At 45.1% G+C, this 21,986-nt stretch overlaps 1 protein-coding gene and 1 pseudogene across 2 annotated transcripts in view; one reads left to right on the plus strand and one right to left on the minus strand.

The window, feature by feature from the left end:
* LOC310795135 (adenylate cyclase type 6-like) overlaps positions 1-7,980 on the minus strand; it is a 54,981-nt gene extending 47,001 nt beyond the window's left edge. The window contains exons 1-3 of the mRNA XM_083657177.1: positions 7,768-7,980; positions 4,943-5,066; positions 3,905-4,817 (exon numbers count right to left, since the gene is read on the minus strand). Of these exons, the coding sequence (XP_083513303.1) occupies positions 3,905-4,816 (912 nt within the window). The 5' untranslated portion in view covers position 4,817; positions 4,943-5,066; positions 7,768-7,980. The remainder of the gene's footprint in view (positions 1-3,904; positions 4,818-4,942; positions 5,067-7,767) is intronic.
* Positions 7,981-12,895: 4,915 nt separating this feature from the next.
* On the plus strand, positions 12,896-16,411 carry LOC310794985 (protein SCO2 homolog, mitochondrial pseudogene; annotated as a pseudogene). Its single transcript has 2 exons — positions 12,896-13,056; positions 15,733-16,411. The product of its transcript is annotated as a protein SCO2 homolog, mitochondrial pseudogene (transcript).
* Positions 16,412-21,986: the final 5,575 nt, after the last annotated feature.

Genomic DNA, 21,986 nt, shown 5'->3' on the forward strand with positions numbered 1-21,986 from the left:
GAGTATATATGTGATGAGAGAGTTACATTATAAGCTGTGGTACAGAGAGTATATATGTGATGAGAGAGTTACATTATAAGCTGTGGTACAGAGAGTATATATGTGATGAGAGAGTTACATTATAAGCTGTGGTACAGAGAGTATATATGTGATGAGAGAGTTACATTATAAGCTGTGGTACAGAGAGTATATATGTGATGAGAGAGTTACATTATAAGCTGTGGTACAGAGAGTATATATGTGATGAGAGAGTTACATTATAAGCTGTGGTACAGAGAGTATATATGTGATGAGAGAGTTACATTATAAGCTGTGGTACAGAGAGTATATATGTGATGAGAGAGTTACATTATAAGATGTGGTACAGAGAGTATATATGTGATGAGAGAGTTACATTATAAGCTGTGGTACAGAGAGTATATATGTGATGAGACAGTTACATTATAAGATGTGGTACAGAGAGTATATATGTGATGAGAGAGTTACATTATAAGATGTGGTACAGAGAGAGTATATATGTGAGGAGAGAGTTACATTATAATCTGTGGTACAGAGAGTATATATGTGATGAGAGAGTTACATTATAAGCTGTGGTACAGAGAGTATATATGTGATGAGAGAGTTACATTATAAGCTGTGGTACAGAGAGTATATATGTGAGGAGAGAGTTACATTATAAGCTGTGGTACAGAGAGTATATATGTGATGAGAGAGTTACATTATAAGCTGTGGTACAGAGAGTATATATGTGATGAGAGAGTTACATTATAAGCTGTGGTACAGAGAGTATATATGTGATGAGAGAGTTACATTATAAGATGTGGTACAGAGAGTATATATGTGATGAGAGAGTTACATTATAAGATGTATGTGATGAGAGAGTTACATTATAAGATGTGGTACAGAGAGTATATATGTGATGAGAGAGTTACATTATAAGATGTATGTGATGAGAGAGTTACATTATAAGATGTGGTACAGAGAGTATATATGTGAGGAGAGAGTTACATTATAAGCTGTGGTACAGAGAGTATATATGTGATGAGAGAGTTACATTATAAGCTGTGGTACAGAGAGTATATATGTGAGGAGAGAGTTACATTATAAGCTGTGGTACAGAGAGTATATATGTGATGAGAGAGTTACATTATAAGCTGTGGTACAGAGAGTATATATGTGATGAGAGAGTTACATTACTGACATGGAAGGACATCAGGACAGTCTGTGATAGATTAGGATGAGGATTCCTGTGTTTGGACGTGAGATCAAATGGTGCACAGAGTTTAAACGTGTGTGAATGTTAAGGAGAAATCTGCTTATGAAAGTATGCTGCGCGGGCTCGCCGCACGCAGCTCGGTTGCCGCGTGGCCTCGCCTGCTCTATTGGCATGCGCAGCGCACAATCGTCTGCTCTCTTGGCATGCGCATGCGTTTTTGAAGGTCGACACGGCCAGCAATATTTATAGATAGTTTTCGACTGCTATTCTGGCAGTTTGGCTGCATTCAAAAGGCTGTATTTTAATACATTATATTCATTAACACACAGGCTAATGTGAATTATTACAGACTACATACAGCATTATGTAGAGGATGAGCAAATCCATGCAGATCTGATAGCAAAGAGGATAGTCAAAAGTAAGAAATATTGCTCACTCTGTGGATATACTGAAGACATTGTAACTGTCAAACCCCCCCCCCCCCCCCCACACACACACACACACACACACACACACACACACACACACACTCCACTATGAAGAAGAAGAACAGTAAATCATCGAATTTTTTTGTTGAATTCATTGCGCAATCCGAGTCTCCCCCACCCCACCCCATCTCCCTGGAACTACAATAGCCTCCTTGTGTTCAGGGGAGCGCGGCCTGAATGGCACTGTTCTGTTCTACACCATCCTCCTGATGTTCTGAACGGGCTCATTCAACCCAGATGACCTTCCGTTAGCCGGCCGCGGCGCCAAACACAGGCTAATTAAAACGCTCGTTTGAAAAGCTGCCAAGATTGACACCATCGTCTACGTTTTAGTACCCGCTACTCTGACATGGGAACGTGTCTGAGAGGAGCCTGTACGACCGACTACGTTTACACGCACACAATATTCCGCTTTTTTGCCCATATTCGGAAAATGACAATATTTCCCGACTAAATGAATAATGCACTAATATTCCCGTTTACATGCAGCCGTAGCTCGCCCTTCCCCGACAGGTGAGGGGGGGGGGGGGGGAGAGAGAGAGAGATGCAGGTAGAATCAGCAGAGTTTTTCTGTTGAGAATAAACAGAGCAGCGCTGTTCTTACCGGCATCACTTGGTCCATTTCAGGAGCTTGCTGCTGGAAAGTTTGGCGTTGCGCATCCAAGTCTTTCATAAAAAAGTAGGCTAGTACGTTATTACCTCGCAGGCATTTTGGACTTCCGTGGGCACTATACCCTCTCTTTCAATATCTCTCTCTTTAAATCGATGTTTCTCATCTGCTCCCGATCAGAAATGTGGGCTTTTCTTTTTGCATGCCAGAGATGATGGATTATATGATTATATCGCCTCTTCTAGAGCTTTCTAGCACACATCAGCTGACCGCAAACAGGCAACATGCGTCGCAAACTGCGGTAAAAACCCTGATTGAGACGCATATTCCGAATGCGCTGTATACATGATCAAAGAATCCTCCTTAAACCCGAATAATACTGGAATAACCCACATGTCTTAATCGGAAAATGCAAAATTCGGAAAAAGGGCAAATCGGGAAAATGCAACTGGAATATGCTGTTTACATGACCCGGATCAAATTCAGAATATTGTCATTTTATGAATAATAGTGGAATATTGTGCGCATGTAAACGTAGTCACTTGGCCTACATGGATGCTGAGCCAGAAGTAGGCCATGTCCATGTCATGAATGTAGTCAGCCATGTGCTCAATTGTAAAGTCACATAATAGGGGGCCCCAGTGAAGTGAGAGGTGGAGAGAAATTCTCTTGTTTTCTCATAAAAAATAAATATTTGCCATAAACTTTTACGACTGCTTATAGTGTATTTAGCAGGAACTGCAGGCTCTCACAGCAAGAAGAACATTTGATTGTAGAGTATTTCAATCAAGTAGTGTCAGTGTGTGAACATGACGACTGAATAGCTGTGACTATAAACAAACACAGACAAAGCCATCTGTAAGTAATAGGGCCTGGGGTATCGTTACAAAACCATGATACCAGTACCAATACCAGTACCCTTAAAGTGATACCGATGCCAATAGAGACTTCATTCGATACTTGTTTAAACTGCCAACACCATCACATACACCGTGTCGAGTCCGTCAACTTCAGCACCACAGACTATATGGGTTGTAGCAGAGCCATGTATATAGAAGAGTTGCGACATCTCCATTCACTCCAATGGACCAGTTTTTTACTCTCAAGAGTTCCAGGAAGTAAGGTCCTGGATTAAGCAGCACTGTCGAGTTGCAGCAAAATAGACAGTTTGTGTTGTACTCTGAAAGGGTTTCCCCCCCCCCTTGAATCAAATTGTACATTATCAGCTTTATTTTAGCATGCAAAAGTAGCGCGAGACCCATTCCTGGCTGTTCATTGGCTAATGAGTCTCGCATTTTGGTCCTCCGCTGACGCCATAGCTAGCTGTAGTGGTCCAATCACATCTCACATTAAATCAAAGAACGCTTTGTGGTGATTGGCTCCAGACAAAACCATAAATAGTATTTTTTTTGCTAGATCTGTGTTAAAGGTATTGAGTAGCGATGGCACTAGTGAGTAAAGGCCCTTGACAAAACACAAACTGTCTACTCGATTTGAAAGAAGAAGAAGAAGAAGAAAAAAGGGGGAGGGGTCAGGGAAATCCGGGTGTGTGTGTTATCGTCTGTGTCATTTTGTTTCCGTCTCTCTTACCTGTTTGAGAATGAACTTGTCGTGTTGGTTGAGGTGCCAGGCGGTCACCACGTGGATGGTGGACAGCACCGCGCCGCTCAGCACGGCCGCGCGCATCCGCACCGGCAGCAGCGTGTAGATGATGTAGACGAAGAACACCGTCCACCAGACGCCCTCCGAGGCGCTGCGCGGCTCCACCATCAGCACGCCGAACACCTGCACCACCGCCAGCACGCCCATCACCAGGTAGCTCACCATCCACATGTAGTCCTGGTGGAAGCCGTTGCGGTTGCACACCACCATCATGGCCAGGAAGAGCGCCATGGCCACGGAGAGCACCGAGGCGTAGGCCGGGTCGGGCGCCGACGACGCGCGCGCCGGCGCGCAGTGGAAGGCCAGCATGACGCCGCACACCAGCACCAGCACGCCCATCAGCATGGTCAGGGAGCTCTGGTTGAGCCGGAAGAAGTAGCGCTGGTACAGGCGCTCCAGCTTGGCCGACTGGAACTTCTTGGACTGGAACACCCACGCCACCCGCCGCCAGCAGTCCGCGGCGGTCGTCGCCCTGCAGCATCCCCTCGCCGCCCCAGACTCCCCCGCCTCCTCCCTCGGGCCCTTGGGCTCCCCGTCCTCGAAGCCCAGGGCGACGGCCTTGAGGCCCAGGTCGCCGCCCGTGGCGCCCGTCCTCTTCCCGTAGTGGTTCTCCTGCCAGCCGCAGCGCACGCCGCCGAAGCCGCCGCCGCCCCCGCCACAGTGGTAGTGCTGCGGGGCGGCGCGGGGCGGCTCCAGCTCCTCAGGGTCTCGTAGGCAGCTCATGTAGCGTGCGCCGCACAGCGACGAGCTGCTCTCCTTCCTCTTCTTGCCATTGCGTTCGCCCCACGCCGTCTTCCGCTCGTCCACTCTGGCTGCAAAGAAGCCTCTGGCCCACGACATCCTATCAAAAGGGAGGACAATAGAGCATAATAGATATATATATATAATATATTTTCTATTTTATATATATAAAATAGACTTTAAGAATGGTTGGTTCTTCCTTGAGGTGACAGCATCCTCTCTCACCTGTGTGGGCTGTGTGATGTGTCTCTTTGGCCAGGCCGTGGCTAATGTATCCCGGTGAGCACACACACCATGAGCTCAGACTGGCCAGAGGCATGGGAGGTGTGTCTGTCCAAGAGACGCCCACCTTTGTGTGAAGAGACAGACAAGACAGAGTCACAGTAGTGTTGTTACTCATATACACCACCAGAGGCAGTGTTGTTACTCATATACACCACCAGAGGCAGTGACACCCTCAGGATAAAAGAGCACTGTGGAACATGTTTTTGGAAACGCATTCGGTTGCATGGATCCGTTGACGACCCCCCCGGATGGGGTCACAAAGAGTGTGTAGTCGGTGCACATGTGTACGCACGTGTGTGTGCGTGTGTGCGTGTGTGTGTGTGTCTGTGTGTGTGTGTGTGTGGGTGGGTTTGTGTGTGTGTTTGCTTGTGTGTGTGTGTTTGCGTGTGTGTGTGTGTGTGTGTGTGTGTGTGTGTGTGTGTGTGTGTTTGCGTGTGTGTTTACACACACACAAAGAGTGTGTAGTCAGTGCACATGTGTATGCACGTGTGTGTGCATACACACACACACACACACACACACACACACACACACACACACACACACACACACACACACACACACACACACACACACACACACACAGAGAGTAACATAACCTCCCCCCACCAGCCTCTGACAGCATTTCCATGGAAATGATTGGCTGTGTTTTGTTTGCAAAACACTGGAGTGTGACAACACTCCACTTCTTGCCTCATGCAGCGGGTGGCGCTGGTCCGTTTTGTCATCAAAACCCCATAAAGTTGAACACAGTCCCGTTATAATAACAAACTCTTCCACTGATTGCTGGCATTTGGGATGCTTAACATGGGGGCTTTTCGAGGAGGCGAACGAAGAACAGAACAGTAACAACGCCAGCCTTGGTAGCTAGAGAGCCCTGCTGCTGCTGCTGCTGCTGCTGCTACGCTCTATCACTGCAATCTGTCCAGAACATCTCCACTCGAGTGGGCAGGCTTGGGTGTTGCTCTATTGGACAACAAAGGCCTTACTGAGTGGGAACCATCAAGAGATCACAAGAGCTCTCCGGTCCAGATTAAATTGTCCATGCTTCCCCCATTAGCTCTGATGACTCACTAGCTAGCTTCTGCTTCAAGGACACTGCTAACCTCTAAAAGTCAATAAGCACAATCTACCCAGGTGGGACGGAGCGGAGCGGAGAGACAAACAGCGGGCACATGTACCACACACATGTTTACAATCAACAGCAGCAGCTTTTCTGTTTCTGTTGTGAAATCACCACAACAAAAACATCTGATTGGGGAGGGGAGGGGGGGGGGCGGTTTGTTCTTTCAGATAGGCTAGTAGTTAAGGCACAGCATGGCTCATGGACAGTGTCTACTAGATAGATGCTAAATGATTATAATATACAGAGCAATAACACTTAGTCATTTGCCTTGTGAGTTTTGACTTACTCCTCAATAGCAATGCTTTCAAATCTGTTAATAGAACATCTATAATTGCATGAGACAATCAATTAAGCATATATAGCCTGACCCAGTGCACACATAATGCATTGAACACATGGTTTCAGAGGAGCGATCAGCCGACCGGGCTAATATCCTGTGTGGGTTTTCTGCCAGAATAAGCAAGTCCTACACTCACCTCTGGTACATTACGACAGACCAGTCAGCGACATGCGGCTGTTATGTAACCCAAAACTGTACATGATTGCATTTAGCATGGCATGACAACACAATTTATATGTAACATTGGCTTATGCTGCCTTTTTTAATCAGCCATCATATTATAAACTATTAAGCCCACACAAGAGCATACACACTTCATTACAGAATAACAACAACATCATTCTTCTTGTTGTGATAGTGAACAATATAGGCTCTCCTGTCATTAGTGATAGCTGATTATTTTAAAATATGTGTTGTTTATTAGCAGTGTAGGGCAATCATTAGCTCCACGTGTTGCAGGCCCTGTTTAGGTTGTGGTGGTGGTGGGGCACCCGAAGCCCAATGACATAACAGGGACGCTCCAAGTAGCCTGGGCAAGTCAAGTCACCAACACAACGGTCAACTGCAGCATTTCTCCTCATGTCATATATAGAGACACACACACATCTAGTACAGTTGCCACTTTCATGACAAAAACTAGACAGAATAAAGTAGCTGTCGTGCGACACATCTTTAGTACTAACTTGCCAGGAGACAACTTCTTCTCGCTTCGATCTTGCCAGTGGTCAGTGGTCACCCCTCTATTTTCGCAGGGATGTAACAGTCCAGCGTTATTCGGGCATTTGTGTTGTTGTGATAATGGGGGTTTACATAGCGCGTCATCACGATGTTTCCACTCCAAACACAGGCTTTTGTGGGAAAGAAATGAGTGAAAATGCTGCTGGAGGGCCGCTGTGTCAATGTGTGTGTGTGTGGGGGGGGGGGGGCTATCTATAGCACAGCTGATTGACTGTCTGTCACCAATGGCAACACGGTGACTGTCATGTAGGGGGGGAGTGTAAATGAATTGCCCGTATCTGCATAACGAAGAAGAACAAGAGTAGGCTGCTATGACTGTAAACAGTCGTGCAGAGAAATAGCCTACTTTGAGGCGGCGGAACGCGACGCAGTCACATTGGAGAAACACTGTAGCCGATTAGCCTCTACAACAAGTCAGCTGTTGTTGTTGGACCGCTATGTCTCCTGACAGCAAGCCGCTACAAACTGTCACAATGTAGCGAACAGTTGGCTAACAGAGCCGCGGGAAAGCTTGGAGAGAGAGAGAGAGAGAGAGAGAGAGAGAGAGAGAGCTATACTTACCATTAGACCCCCTCGTTACACTGCAGTGGAGCTTACATGGAGCACGTCTTCTTGACACGTCGCCCGCCGCCGCCTGTACGCTTCAGATGCGAGCCCGTCCGGAGGTTTTGGTTCTGAGGAAACGAGGACGGCGGGGGGAGGGGGGGGAGGGGGGGGACTGCAAAAATTGGCCCGGACAACCTTCGCTCTTCCCGGCGGCCAGAGCTGCTACATTCCCACCGCTTCGACCTCGACTCCTTCTCTCACACACGCATACACACACACACACACACACACACACACACACACACACACACACACACACACACACACACACACACACACACACACACACACACACACACACACACACACACACACACACACACACACACACACACACACACACACACACACACACACACACACACACACACACACAAGCGAGGGAGAGAGAGAGGCGAGCTGCCTGCATTCCCATTCGTGAACTCAGGAGTCCCCCTAGAGGTGGCCTGTGTGTTGTGTGTGTGTGTGTGTGTGTGTGTGTGTGTGTGTGTGTGTGTGTGTGTGTGTGTGTGTGTGTGTGTGTGTGTGTGTGTGTGTGTGTGTGTGTGTGTGTGTGCGTGTGTGTGTGCGTGCGTGCGTGCGCGTACGCCTGTGTGTGTTGTTCGGTGCAGTTGTTGCAAAGTGATGATGACATGTTTCCTTTATGACTGTTGTCACTTCTGCGTAAGCCCAAAATGTCGGCCAACATAGCGTTCGCATTAAACGGAATTACTTGACACACATACAGAACATGCCAGTCTCTATTTGAAGCGGCAGAGAATGACATGGAACTCCAGCCCGGTGCTGTCAGACCACACAATCACATTCACGTCCTCATTCAGACAGTATTACAGCACCATCTAGTGGTTGTTTCTTTTGCTGTCACCCATGGAGCCTCGAGTCTCAAGTCAACTGCCCGGTTACTTCAACCAACCCACAACCATTCACATTCACAACACATTGAGAATTAGACCATTGTTCTAATCTAGCCTATTGTAGTAGGCTATTCATGAAGGTCTGGTCACTTTCAGAAAGAACAGAAGAAAGTTTAACCCACAGTGTCATGACTCATGCAGACAACAGGGCTGTCAAACCAGCGCGATTTAGAGAGAGTGGCGACCAAAATGCGTGACTCATTAGCCAATGAACAGCCAGGAAGGGGGCTCGCGCTACTTTTGAATGCTAAAATAAAGCTGATAATGTACAATTTAATAAAAAAAAACAAAAAAACAAAAACAAATTCAAAGTACAACACAAACTGTCCATTTTGCCGCAACTTGAGGGTGCTGCCAGAATCTGACTTCCGGGAACTCTTGACAGTAAAAAAAAACTGGTCCATTGGAGTGAATGGAGCCAGTATCCAGCCAATCACAAAATTAAGTTTGGTCTCTAAACCAATAAGGCAACACTAAATGTTGACACAGACTCAGGCATTTGTCGGCTTTTTACCCTGTAAAACAACACACCAGATGACTCGGCTCACCTCAGATCATCACACGCATATGTGACGTCACAGCACAGCTGAAAATATGTTTACAGTATTATTAGTAGTAGTAGTATTAGCAGTAATAGTCCTACATTATGTTGACTTGAGAGTCGCAGTAGTCTCTGTGATTTTCTTTTTGCTCATACTTTTATGTGATAACTGAGAACTATAGGCCTAATCGTCCAAATGAACTTATATCCAAAAGCCAAATTTAACCATTCAATCTTTCGGTGATTAAAAAGGGGAGGCAAAACATCCGTTGTCATTAAACTACTTGGCCAGCAGTAGGCGCCATTGTTAATAAAACCACGTTCCCATTCAGCCAAGTTTTACCACTTCTATCTGGTAGGTAGGCAATTGAGGGAGAACACTGCAGAAATCTAATAGAATAATTAAATTAAAATCACTGTGTGTGTGTGGGGGGGGGGGGGGGGGGGCTTCAGATGGCTGATTAGAATACAACACATTGTTAAAGGCTCTCACTTTATTTACCAAAATGAATTCATGAAATAAAACTAATAAACTCAAGAGACATGAATAGTCAAGCAGGTTGTCTTTGTGCCATTTCCTCTGTGCTGTCCATTATAGTCTCCACGGTTTGCTGTTCATAGGGTGCTCCAATCGTTCCCAATGTATGGCTTCCCCACTGACAAGAACAGTAACTGATGTTGCGACACACACACACACACACACACACACACACACACACACACACACACACACACACACACACACACACACACACACACACACACACACACGCACACAGTGTCCCTCTTTCCTGATTCTTTCTTTTATATCTTTATATCTTTCTCTATGGAAACAGAGAGACAAAAGCGGACCCAGGTGTCACTGCTGTCAGGATGACAAAACATTCACAAAACTTTACCTGTTAAACAAGCGTCATCAGAGCGTTCACGCAGGGGAGAAGCTTTACTCCTGTCAGGAGTGTGGGAGCTGTGTCAGGTGACCTAAGAAGGACACCAACCATTCACACCGGAGAGAAACCCTACAGCTGTGATCAATGTGACAGAAGCTTCAATCAGTCACATAACCTAAAAACACATCAACGCATTCACACCGGAGAGAAACCCTAGCTGTGACCAATGTGGTAGCAGCTTCAGTTGCTCAGAACACTTAAAAACATATCAACGCATTCACACCGGAGAGAAACCCTACAGCTGTGAGGAATGTGGGAGCAGGATCAGTTGCTCACAACATGTAAAACCACATCAACGCATTCACACTTGAGAGAAGCCCTACAGCTGTGGCCAATGTGGGAGCAGGTTCAGTTACTCACATTTTGGATGAAATAACTGATGAAAAGCTCTCTTTGCACAGAGAGTGCTTTAGAGCAGTGGTTCTCAAATTTGTATACATGAAGGACCCCTAAACTGACAAGAATTAGACCACAGACCCCCATTTGATAGGATTTTGTCCGATGGTCCCCCATATGACAATAAGATTGATGCTTTTAGATGTTTTATTACAGAAAGTGTATCAAACCCGTGACCAAAATAGTCATTGTGTTACTTATGAATGGAATTATAGCAAAAATAAATTACCCCCCTTTTGGCTGGGGACCCGCTGGAAACCCCTCAAGGACCCCTGGGGGTCCCCAGTATGGCATCATCACCCACGCCATCACAATGCTGCCTGTGACGTCATGACAGATGCGATGTCCTTGCCGATGATGTCATGGCCGAGTATGACATCATCACCAATGCCATCACAATGAGGATGTCACCATCTCCGATGAAATCACAATGGAATGTGTGCCATCATCAGATTTTATTTTATTTGACGGTTTGGGACAGATGGGAATGAGATGAGTTATGATATCACCAGTGATGTCATATACCCAGTCCAGTTCAAGTTCGAGACAGTTCCAGATGTTCGATGCTTCGGAGACCTCAAAGATCTCCAGGACTTCCAGGACTCTCATGACGCCCAGGAGAGCACAGGGCCAGAGACAACTACAGAGAAGCCGCCGGGTTGAGGACGAGCGACATGGCTCTTCCGAGGACGGCTTATGAATATGGTGTGGACCAGACCGAAGAAGGCAGGTGGATCCCCAATCGGGATGTCCCATTACGCCCCATCACAAGGTCCATCTTAGGAGGCGCTGGTCGACACCCAGTTGGCCAGTGGGTTAGTGAGGGAAGGGACCTCCTACACACACTTGACAGTGTGCCTGTATCAACGCAAGCTTCAAGATCTGAGGCAGGCTCAAACCCAAACCTAGAGCAGATGGGCCAGCTGGACCTGCAGACCCTTGAGAGGGAAACCTTGATCGCCACGGGCGGAGCCGGACTCCCCACTGTACCTCCTGTCGGTGGAGTTGGGCTCGGCCCAGATCAAACCCCTCCGGCAGGTGAGAGAGCTGATGGTGGGAACCGATCCTCCCCCGCCTGCCTTTCAACCAGCCGGGTCCTGCTAACCTCTACAATAAAAGGAGATGGATCTGCATAAGATGTTAGTGAAAATACATTGTCTACCTACCACAACCATCGTGTGTGATCATACTGACAGCTTGAAAATCACTTTGAAGGAAATGAATCATCTTTGATGAAGAGGTCATTTCTGTCCAGATTAGTTCATTAGGATTTTTGTTTTGTTTTGTTTTGGCTGAAACATAGAAAGACTCCTATTCTAGAATCAGGTTATTATTATTAGACCATAGTAGAATATCAATGTGAGACTTGAAGAGGCCAGTGAGTTGTAGCCTATCTAACTACTAAAAGTAGATTTTAAAAATGTCAACCACAAAAGTGCTTCTTATTTTTTTTTATTTTTTTTTATATTTCTTTTTTAAATAATTTTTGATGTTCTTACCCAGAGTTCCTCTTAACATTGTTCACAAGCTGTGCTGAAAACACAGCAGCAAAATGGTCAGGGTCTGTAGGAATAAAACCTCTAAGAATATATATCCTACAGAGATGGCTATAGTCAGGTCATATTATTCAATAGGCTACATTTTAAGTAGCCTACGGGTCTATGGTCTCAAATTATAATCAGCAGTGTTGGTCAGCAAGAATAACCAATGAAATGCCGTATGTGTAGAAACTGGGGGAAAACAGACTGCAACACATTAGCCTACAACTTGCATGGTGGTTCTGTCTGACTTGACACAAGTAGGCCTATTATGCTTTGTATTGTTCTGTATATATATATAATCCCATGATAATAATAATATAGATAAGCTATCTATCTATTGTATTGGTTACACCCCTACTTTTTCAGTGACCAGTCAGACAGCCTTTGTTTTACTTGGCTGTGACGTTTTCGCTTGTCATCGGTTGCCGGGGTAACCGTCAACCTTCTTCTAGCGTCACGTCAGAGGACAGGCGTTGTTGACAGATTCGTGTTTTATTCAACGCGAAGCAACTCAGTAAGCTTTGCTTGCGGCATTTTTTAATTAGCCACGTACAATTCCTTTTACTTAAGAGCTGTTTTATGCGGGAAAACCCCACTAAACTATATAATCTGTCTTTCCTCTCAATATTCTCCACAGAGCCTGTTTGTCGAATCAGCTCATATGAATGCACACAGCAGCGTTTAGGTAACTAACGACAAGACAGCATGTTCACTTCACAACCGGCTGCCTCTTTCATTGCGATGGTGGTCAACTGTGCTGTTGATGTGACGGGGAAGACGGAGAGAATCGAGATGGTGCTGGACGCTGCCAGGAGGTTTTTGGACGTGGTGGATGTAACTGGGAAAGATCTAGACAATATACTGAGGGAAGCCTTTGATAAAACCCAGACGAGTGAGTCTGGGTGATGAAGAATGGACAATATTATGTTTTGGAGTATTTGGGTGGACGTAGTTTTGTTTTTCACACTGAAGAGAATATTTTTGTAACTTCTAAAATCCAGAAGGTGGCGGTAATGCACAGAAGATGTTTGCCAACCGCCATAAAACACTAGAAGAAGAAGAAGAAGAAGAACCGGCTGCCTCGCGTTAGCTACTCGGAAAGGTCGACTGCGTGACAACAGGTAAATTCACCACTTATTTTCTTGTTTGACGCGTTTTCTCACACTAAAGCTTGTCATTATGTCAGCATGGTGTTTTGCTTATCCGCTAGGTTAGGTTAGCCCTCATTAGCAGCCTGTTCCTGGTTTGTTTTCATTTCACCTCCATTTGGATTTGGACTTTATAGTGTAAAGACGGTTTCAACTCGACAACATAAACATCACTATACATTTCCTCAAGCTAGCTTCCTGTTGCAGTGTATAGACGGTTTCAACTCGACAACATAAACATCACTATACATTTCCTCAAGCTAGCTTCCTGTTGCAGTGTATAGACGGTTTCAACTCGACAACATAAACATCACTATACATTTCCTCAAGCTAGCTTCCTGTTGCAGTGTATAGACGGTTTCAACTCGACAACATAAACATCACTATACATTTCCTCAAGCTAGCTTCCTGTTGCAGTGTATAGACGGTTTCAACTCAACAACATAAACATCCCTATACATTTCCTCAAGCTAGCTTCCTGTTGCAGTGTATAGACGGTTTCAACTCGACAACATAAACATCACTATACATTTCCTCAAGCTAGCTTCCTGTTGCAGTGTATAGACGGTTTCAACTCGACAACATAAACATCACTATACATTTCCTCAAGCTAGCTTCCTGTTGCAGTGTATAGACAGTTTCACCTCGACAACATAAACATCACTATACATTTCCTCAAGCTAGCTTCCTGTTGCAGTGTATAGACGGTTTCAACTCGACAACATAAACATCACTATACATTTCCTCAAGCTAGCTTCCTGTTGCAGTGTATAGACAGTTTCAACTCGACAACATAAACATAACTATACATTTCCTCAAGCTAGCTTCCTGTTGCAGTGTATAGACGGTTTCACCTCGACAACATAAACATCACTATACATTTCCTCAAGCTAGCTTCCTGTTGCAGTGTATAGACAGTTTCAACTCGACAACATAAACATAACTATACATTTCCTCAAGCTAGCTTCCTGTTGCAGTGTATAGACGGTTTCAACTCGACAACATAAACATCACTATACATTTCCTCAAGCTAGCTTCCTGTTGCAGTGTATAGACAGTTTCAACTCGACAACATAAACATAACTATACATTTCCTCAAGCTAGCTTCCTGTTGCAGTGTATAGACGGTTTCACCTCGACAACATAAACATCACTATACATTTCCTCAAGCTAGCTTCCTGTTGCAGTGTATAGACGGTTTCAACTCGACAACATAAACATCACTATACATTTTCTCAAGCTAGCTTCCTGTTGCAGTGTATAGACGGTTTCAACTCAACATTATAAACATCCCTATACATTTCCTCAAGCTAGCTTCCTGTTGCAGTGTATAGACGGTTTCAACTCAACAACATAAACATCCCTATACATTTCCTCAAGCTAGCTTCCTGTTGCAGTGTATAGACGGTTTCAACTCGACAACATAAACATCACTATACATTTCCTAAAGCTAGCTTCCTGTTGCAGTGTATAGACGGTTTCAACTCAACAACATAAACATCACTATACATTTCCTCAAGCTAGCTTCCTGTTGCAGTGTATAGACAGTTTCAACTCAACAACATAAACATCACTATACATTTCCTCAAGCTAGCTTCCTGTTGCAGTGTATAGACGGTTTCAACTCAACAACATAAACATCACTATACATTTCCTCAAGCTAGCTTCCTGTTGCAGTGTATAGACAGTTTTAACTCGACAACATAAACATCACTATACATTTCCTCAAGCTAGCTTCCTGTTGCAGTGTATAGACAGTTTTAACTCGACAACATAAACATCACTATACATTTCCTCAAGCTAGCTTCCTGTTGCAGTGTATAGACGGTTTCAACTCAACAACATAAACATCCCTATACATTTCCTCAAGCTAGCTTCCTGTTGCAGTGTATAGACAGTTTCAACTCGGCAACATAACCTTCTAAATTGTCCCCAGCTTACAATAACTGGCATAACATAACATAAGCTATATAGGTTCCAAACGGTTCCTACCATAGGCTACAGTATACCACCCTAACAATGTTACAATCCATACTTTTTTAACCTTAAATCACACTTCCATTTTGATTGTATTAATTAACTGTTTCTTTTGTGATTTTGACTGATTCTGAACATTGTTGTATGCCAACTAACCTAGTGTAATAAAGGTTAAATACAATTCAATCTAAAGAAAACACAACAACCATCTTGTCTTTCCCTACAGGAGGACGCCGGTTTGGAGAGAAAGATGCTGGGACTTGGATGCTTTGCAGGGGATGTCCATAGCGGGAGAAGACTTATGAGATGTGTCGTGCAGCAGGGTTTTTCTCTCATACAGAAGATGTGGGTCTCATCACAGCCACTAACCAGAGCACGCCATCACACCTCAGGATTTGATGGGTCTTTATCACAACACGGACACAGAAGGCATCCTCCACCGTGGCCCCAAAGGTGCTCTCTCTCTCAAGGTCCCAACCGCTCCACAGAAACAGCCAAAATCAAGCTAAGGACCAGGCTGGTGGTGTCACTGCTGTTTGGCGGGGGCCTGCTGGGCGCGTGGTGGTACGTCTACCAGGAGAAGCAATGCAAGTTGCAGAGGCAGCGTGTGGAGCAGCTGAAGCAGGTCGCCCTGGGTCAGGGCAACTTCAGCCTGCTGGACCACACAGGCCGGCCCAGGACCAAGAAGGACTTCCTGGGGAGCTGGCTGCTGCTGTACTTCGGCTTCACCCACTGTCCCGACATCTGCCCCGATGAGCTGGACAAGATGAGTGCCGTGGTGGCCGCTCTGGACCGCGACCCGGCCCTGCCGCCCGTCCAGCCCGTCTTCGTGACGGTGGACCCAGAACGGGACGATGTGGCGGCGCTGGCCAAGTACGTCAAGGACTTCCACCCCCGGCTGCTCGGGCTGACGGGCAGCGCAGAGGAGGTGAAGCATGCGGGGCGGGACTACAGGGTGTACGCTAGCCCAGGCCCCAAAGACGATGACGGGGACTACATAGTGGACCACACCATCCTCATCTACTTGATCAACCCGGATGGTCTGTTCTTGGACTATTACAACCGGATGAAGAATCAGGAACAGATTACAGAGAGCATCAGGAACCACATGAAAGTCTATGTGAAGCTATGAGGGAGCGGGCCACGCTTCAACCCCATTGCATACAAATACCACAGTTTTACACTTTCAAAAATGCATGCATTTAATATGCAAAATGCATTGAGACTTTTTTTTTTGCATTTTTAGCTCTAATATAATGTTAGCTTCACAGCTGAACCATTCAAGTCTAGGAGAGGAGCTTCTTCTTCTTGCTCTCAGAGCTAAACGGAGCTGAGCTCCAGTATATATTTTGGTGGTACTAGGTAGTATCATCCATACATAACATAGACCTACCAAGTCTTCTGTTGGCATTGTAGAACTATCATTTTAAAGGGGGGAAAGCTCAATCCCTCAAGCATGTTTGCTTTGTGATTTTCCAGCATTTCACGACTGGTAACAGATAATAAAGGAATGCATTTAAACGTAATATCAAAGGCCTACTGTAGCTACATTTGGACAATGCAAAAACAATATGTTTTAGAACACAGATATATCCAAAAATCAAACTGCCTGTACAACTCACCAGTTGATTTTATTTGCAACAAAACAGGAACAATAGGCTCTTTCCGATGCTGCCACACAACAGCAGCTCAACATTTATGGCACTCAAAACACAGCATCACCTAAACATATCTACTGTGAAGCCTTTTTGATGGACTATAAGAGGACTGGATGCATGACCCCCCTTTGTTTTCCTGCCAATACAAAAGAGAACAGAAAGAAAAAGAGACCAAACATTGTATCAATAACAATCTGCCATCAATATGAATTCCAGTACATTCAAATAACATCAACTAATATAGCAGAGAGAACGTTTGTAAGCTTCAAACTCAAGCTTAAAAAAATTATGATTTGTCCCTGGTCTTAGTGGTGATTGCATCACATATTATATTATATATTTATATAGGTATATATACTAGGGCTGGGTATTGGCAAGTACCTCACGATACGATACGTATCACGATAAATGGGTCGCGATACGATTGTATCACGATACATTGCGATACAATACATATTGCGATATATTGCAATACTCTAGACAATTTACTCAAAATTAAATACAGTGTAGCCGTTTTCCCACATGCGCTTTGTACCGCTAAATGACCGGAACGTGGTCTATTGCCTGCATGTGAGAAAGTAGTCGTGCCGGTATAAGCGCGACCCCGTCGTCGCGGAGATTTCACCACTTTCGAGCCAGTCAGAAGAGCGGTATGCGCTATAACGGACTCAAGTGAGAAACGGGTGCAGTCATTTTCCGCGACACCGGTCCTCCTTCTCTCATGGGCGAGGTGTACACACGTTGCTTAACGTTCACTTCCAGCGTGCATCATCTAATCATTCGCGCACATCAAAGCAAACTACTTCCACATTTCGCTTCGCGCATTTGCTTTCTCTACATACATAGGCTACAAGCGTTGGGCCGCTTGCAAGGCTCTGCCATTCTCGCTGTGTCTGTCCTGTGTCGGGCTGCTGCGGAGGACTGAAGGACTGGCCTCTCTGGAGCAGAGAGGGGAGGGGGGAAATCGGCTGTGTTTATTACGCTGGCTTGACGCTGCAAATGTCAAACGAGTGTGATTTATTGTGTGGCAAGTTTTGCCGACCCCCCAAATAAGCTCCCCCCTCCCCCCAACATACCGGCTATTTGACGACTAGATTCCCACATGCAGCACTAAGGTGTGAAGGGAAATTCAGGGAAATGTCCGATATTGACTTACAGGTAATTTTCCGGTACGCATGTGGGAAAACGGCTTAATAGAGCTAAAGATACAACACACTGTACCACCCAGGTAGTGTAATAATATGTACATCCCTTTATACTGATAACTTAGTGGACAAATTTAGTCAAAACTACTGAGTGTTGAGTGTGTTACTGAACGCACTGACATAAAAAGTATTCTTATTGTGTTACTGAACACACGGCTGTGCAAAAACATCGATATGGGAAATATCGATACAGTATCGATTAGGGGTGGGAATCACCAGATGCAGAGGCCTAGCACACACATGGCCTGCAATTATTTTTTTTATTTTTTTATATCGATACTTGGCGTCCAAATATCGATACAGTATCGGGAAATAAAATATTGCGATATATTGCCCAGCCCTATTATATACCAAACTATATTATATCATACTATGGGATGCTCTTTGCCATATTGGCTCCACATACCAAAGGTCCTTACACGATCTAGACCGTAGACAGACATGATATGTGATCATGTGTATATTATCTATATATATATATGTGAATTAATATGGGAAATGAATATGCATATGTATATATGTACGGTATGAATATGTATTTATGGTGTGTATGTATATGTATATACATAAGTATGAATGTAAATCTGCTGTTGTTGAAAAAACAAAAAATACATTGATGCGCTATGAGGCGCGCTGATGACCAACTATGTAAATGAAGGTGAGATTGAAAGACGGGGTCGGGCCTGACAAGCTCCTTGCTTCCCCCTCTCCCCTTTTCAGGCACTTGGACACTAATTACTGCAGGAGCAGATCTGAGTTGTTTAGAAGGACTTGATGTGTTATAAACTTGCACTTTACCCACCAAAGTGATTGTATTTTCCTTAACGCTCATTCACTGATTTCCATGTAACAAGATCTGCTTGTTACATGTCCAGTCACCGGAAATACAAATGAACTGAACTGATTCTCTTATTTGATCCCATATAGACACTCAACAATTGGGCCAAGATAGCCTGATGTTACTGTTGACATATTTCAGACTACAAATACATAAGGACAAGGTCTGTCTGAAGGCATTTATTTGTTCCTGACTCTGGGAAAGGGGAAAAATGGTAAATTCCCCCAAACTACTGTATGTCTGAACTATTTCTTTAACCAAATCACACACATTTAGGCTATTCTATGAGATCTCCTTTTGATAACTAATGTCATATTTTTTCACTTCCATTCACTGAGCCTCCCCTGAAACTGTTTGGAGCTCCCCTGCGGAGGCCCGCCTCCCCCATTGAAAACATCTGATCCAGACCAACTGCAAAAAACACCATATAACTGTATGCAGTAAGGCCACTTGAATGACTGTATAGCCTAACTGTATATTGTAGCTGGCCCTGCAGCTCTCATACGCAGCTCGGCCACTACACGGCCTCGCCCACAGCTTGGCTGCTGCGTGGCCTTGCCTGCCCTATTGGCACGCAGGTGGTGTGTGTATGTGCCCCTTATGACAACACATCACTGATCAGTGATGTTACAATGCCTCCTTGTGTGTGTGTGTGTGTGTGTGTGTGTGTGTGTGTGTGTGTGTGTGTGTGTATGTGCCCCTTATGACATCACTGATCAGTGATGTTACAATGCCTCCTTGTGTGTGTGTGTGTGTGTGTGTATGTGCCCCTTATGACATCACTGATCAGTGATGTTACAATGCCTCCTTGTGTGTGTGTGTGTGTGTGTGTGTGTGTGGGGGGGGGGGGGGTCTGAACTGATGGGGGCAAGTGGGCCAACGATTGAAACGGAACAAACAGAACAGTAACCTTACATTGCCAGATGGGGGCGGTATTGTTCGTTTTCACAAACCAATAGATAGATAGATAGATAGATAGATAGATAGATAGATAGATAGATAGATAGATAAATAGATAAACAGCACACCCCTAAAACATATCCTATTTACAACAGACAGTACAAACTATTGAGATATGCAACGTCGTTGCACAAAATCAGCTAAAACAGCCAAAGAACATAGGAAGACGGAAGTAGGTACGGCGTTGGGGGTGAACCCTCTTGTTTCGTCTCTACACTCTCTGCATGTAATTGTCTTGAGATGGTCTCGAGGACAGAATTTCGCGCCGTTCGTTCTGTATGTTTTATTGGGGAAGAAGATGAAATCGTCGGTAAGACTATTTTACTGCAGTTTCTACTGCATGGGTTCTGTAAGTTAACCACATAGACAGAAATCTGACAATCCAGTTGTAGTTCGTTTTCAAACTATATAGGTAAGATAATTCAACTTTAATAGCTACTTTTTGACTGAATGAGTTGTCTGCCTCCTCAAGACTCCGCCAGACTAATTTAGCTAACTAGCTAAAGCCATAGAGGCTAAAACCAATATGTAGCGTTAAAACTACATGGAAATCAGTGAATTAGCGTTAACAGCTATCTCTGTGGATGCAGACAGGTGTGGGGATGGTGGTGGCTGTGGCTCGATACACACTGTCACGGACACAGGGGACTCAGAGGCCGCCCAGACGGACCCGCAGCACCAGGCCCTATCCAGCCCGGAGCCTGGTGACCCGCAGCCAAGCCCGGAGCCTGGTGACCCGCAGCCAAGCCCGGAGCCTGGTGACCCGCACTCAGCTTGATGAAGAAGCCAGCACACGCTGCTTCTTCCACGGCCTGCCTACAGAGGTGATCCACATGCTCCTGGACAGACTCTCTGGTATGTAATGGTCACTACCTAGTTCCTCACTTTAGCCACATCTTTGATTTGTAAAAGTAGCAATAGAACAATGTGACAATACACTTCGTTACAGGTAAAAGTCCTGCATTCAGGCTTTAGTATGTAAGGACAGGGTACAATATTAGTACCAGCTACCAGCCAAATGCTGATCAAATATACAAATGGTTAGATTTGCTTCACTCACCAGCCAAAACAAAACAATGGTAATCTAATGCAGTGGTTTTCAAAGTGGGGTCCGGGGACCCCCAGGGGTCCTTGAGGGGGTTGCAGGGGGTCCCCAGCAAAAGAGGGATCATTTATTAGTGGCCGGGCCAGCAAAACGCCACGGCCACTTATTGTATTTGCCATTATTATTATTATTCTTCTCCCGGGAATTTGGACTTCCCATGTATGAAAAATAAACCAAACTTTGCACAAAGGTCCAGTCCCATGCCAAACTTAAGCTTAATTTATACTTATTAGAAAGTGTCGCTCAGCACATGGTCGCAGACGAAAAATAAAGTGTCGCTCATGTTGCTGCATTTATACTTCTCTGTCGGCTCAACGGTCACGTGATGCTATAGTAGACAGAGGGAGGCAGAGAACTAGTGCAGTGCAGACAGACAAGAGAGGGGGAATGCTGTCAGTGAACCCAGGTCGGAGGCAAGATGTAACTGCAGCTGCATAAAACGACACACAACCACACGATCACCTCCTCTCTCTCTGGGAAGTTGGTCACGGTGTTTTTTGTGATTTTCACGAAGTCATACATCAAGGACATGCTGATCAAAATAGCGGGGAGTGGGACACGTTCATTCATTTCATTTCAGCGAAAACTAAAACAAGGAAGTGAAGCGCGTGCCCGTCTATATCATGGTCTATATAGCCAATCAGACTTGCGCAACATTATGTGATGTAGTCAGCGACACTAGACATTTCACCAGGTAGCAGACACTGCTCGCCTCGCCGACACTTGAAAGTGTCGACTCAAGTCCTCATTTCTGTCGGCGACCGTTTCAAAAGTGTCGGCAGACGAAGCATAAATTGGGCTTTAGTCGACGCGAATCTGGCGCCCGCCAATAGTGCTGATTGTGTCACTTCTCTGTTCAACTGCCACATACTGTACTTAACCTGCTGCCTTACTTCTGTCCCACTGCCCTGTCACCAACAGCAGTGTTCTAAGCAGATTGG

Source organism: Poromitra crassiceps, assembly GCF_964638095.1.
Source record: "Poromitra crassiceps genome assembly, chromosome: 20".
Lineage (NCBI taxonomy): Eukaryota > Metazoa > Chordata > Actinopteri > Beryciformes > Melamphaidae > Poromitra > Poromitra crassiceps.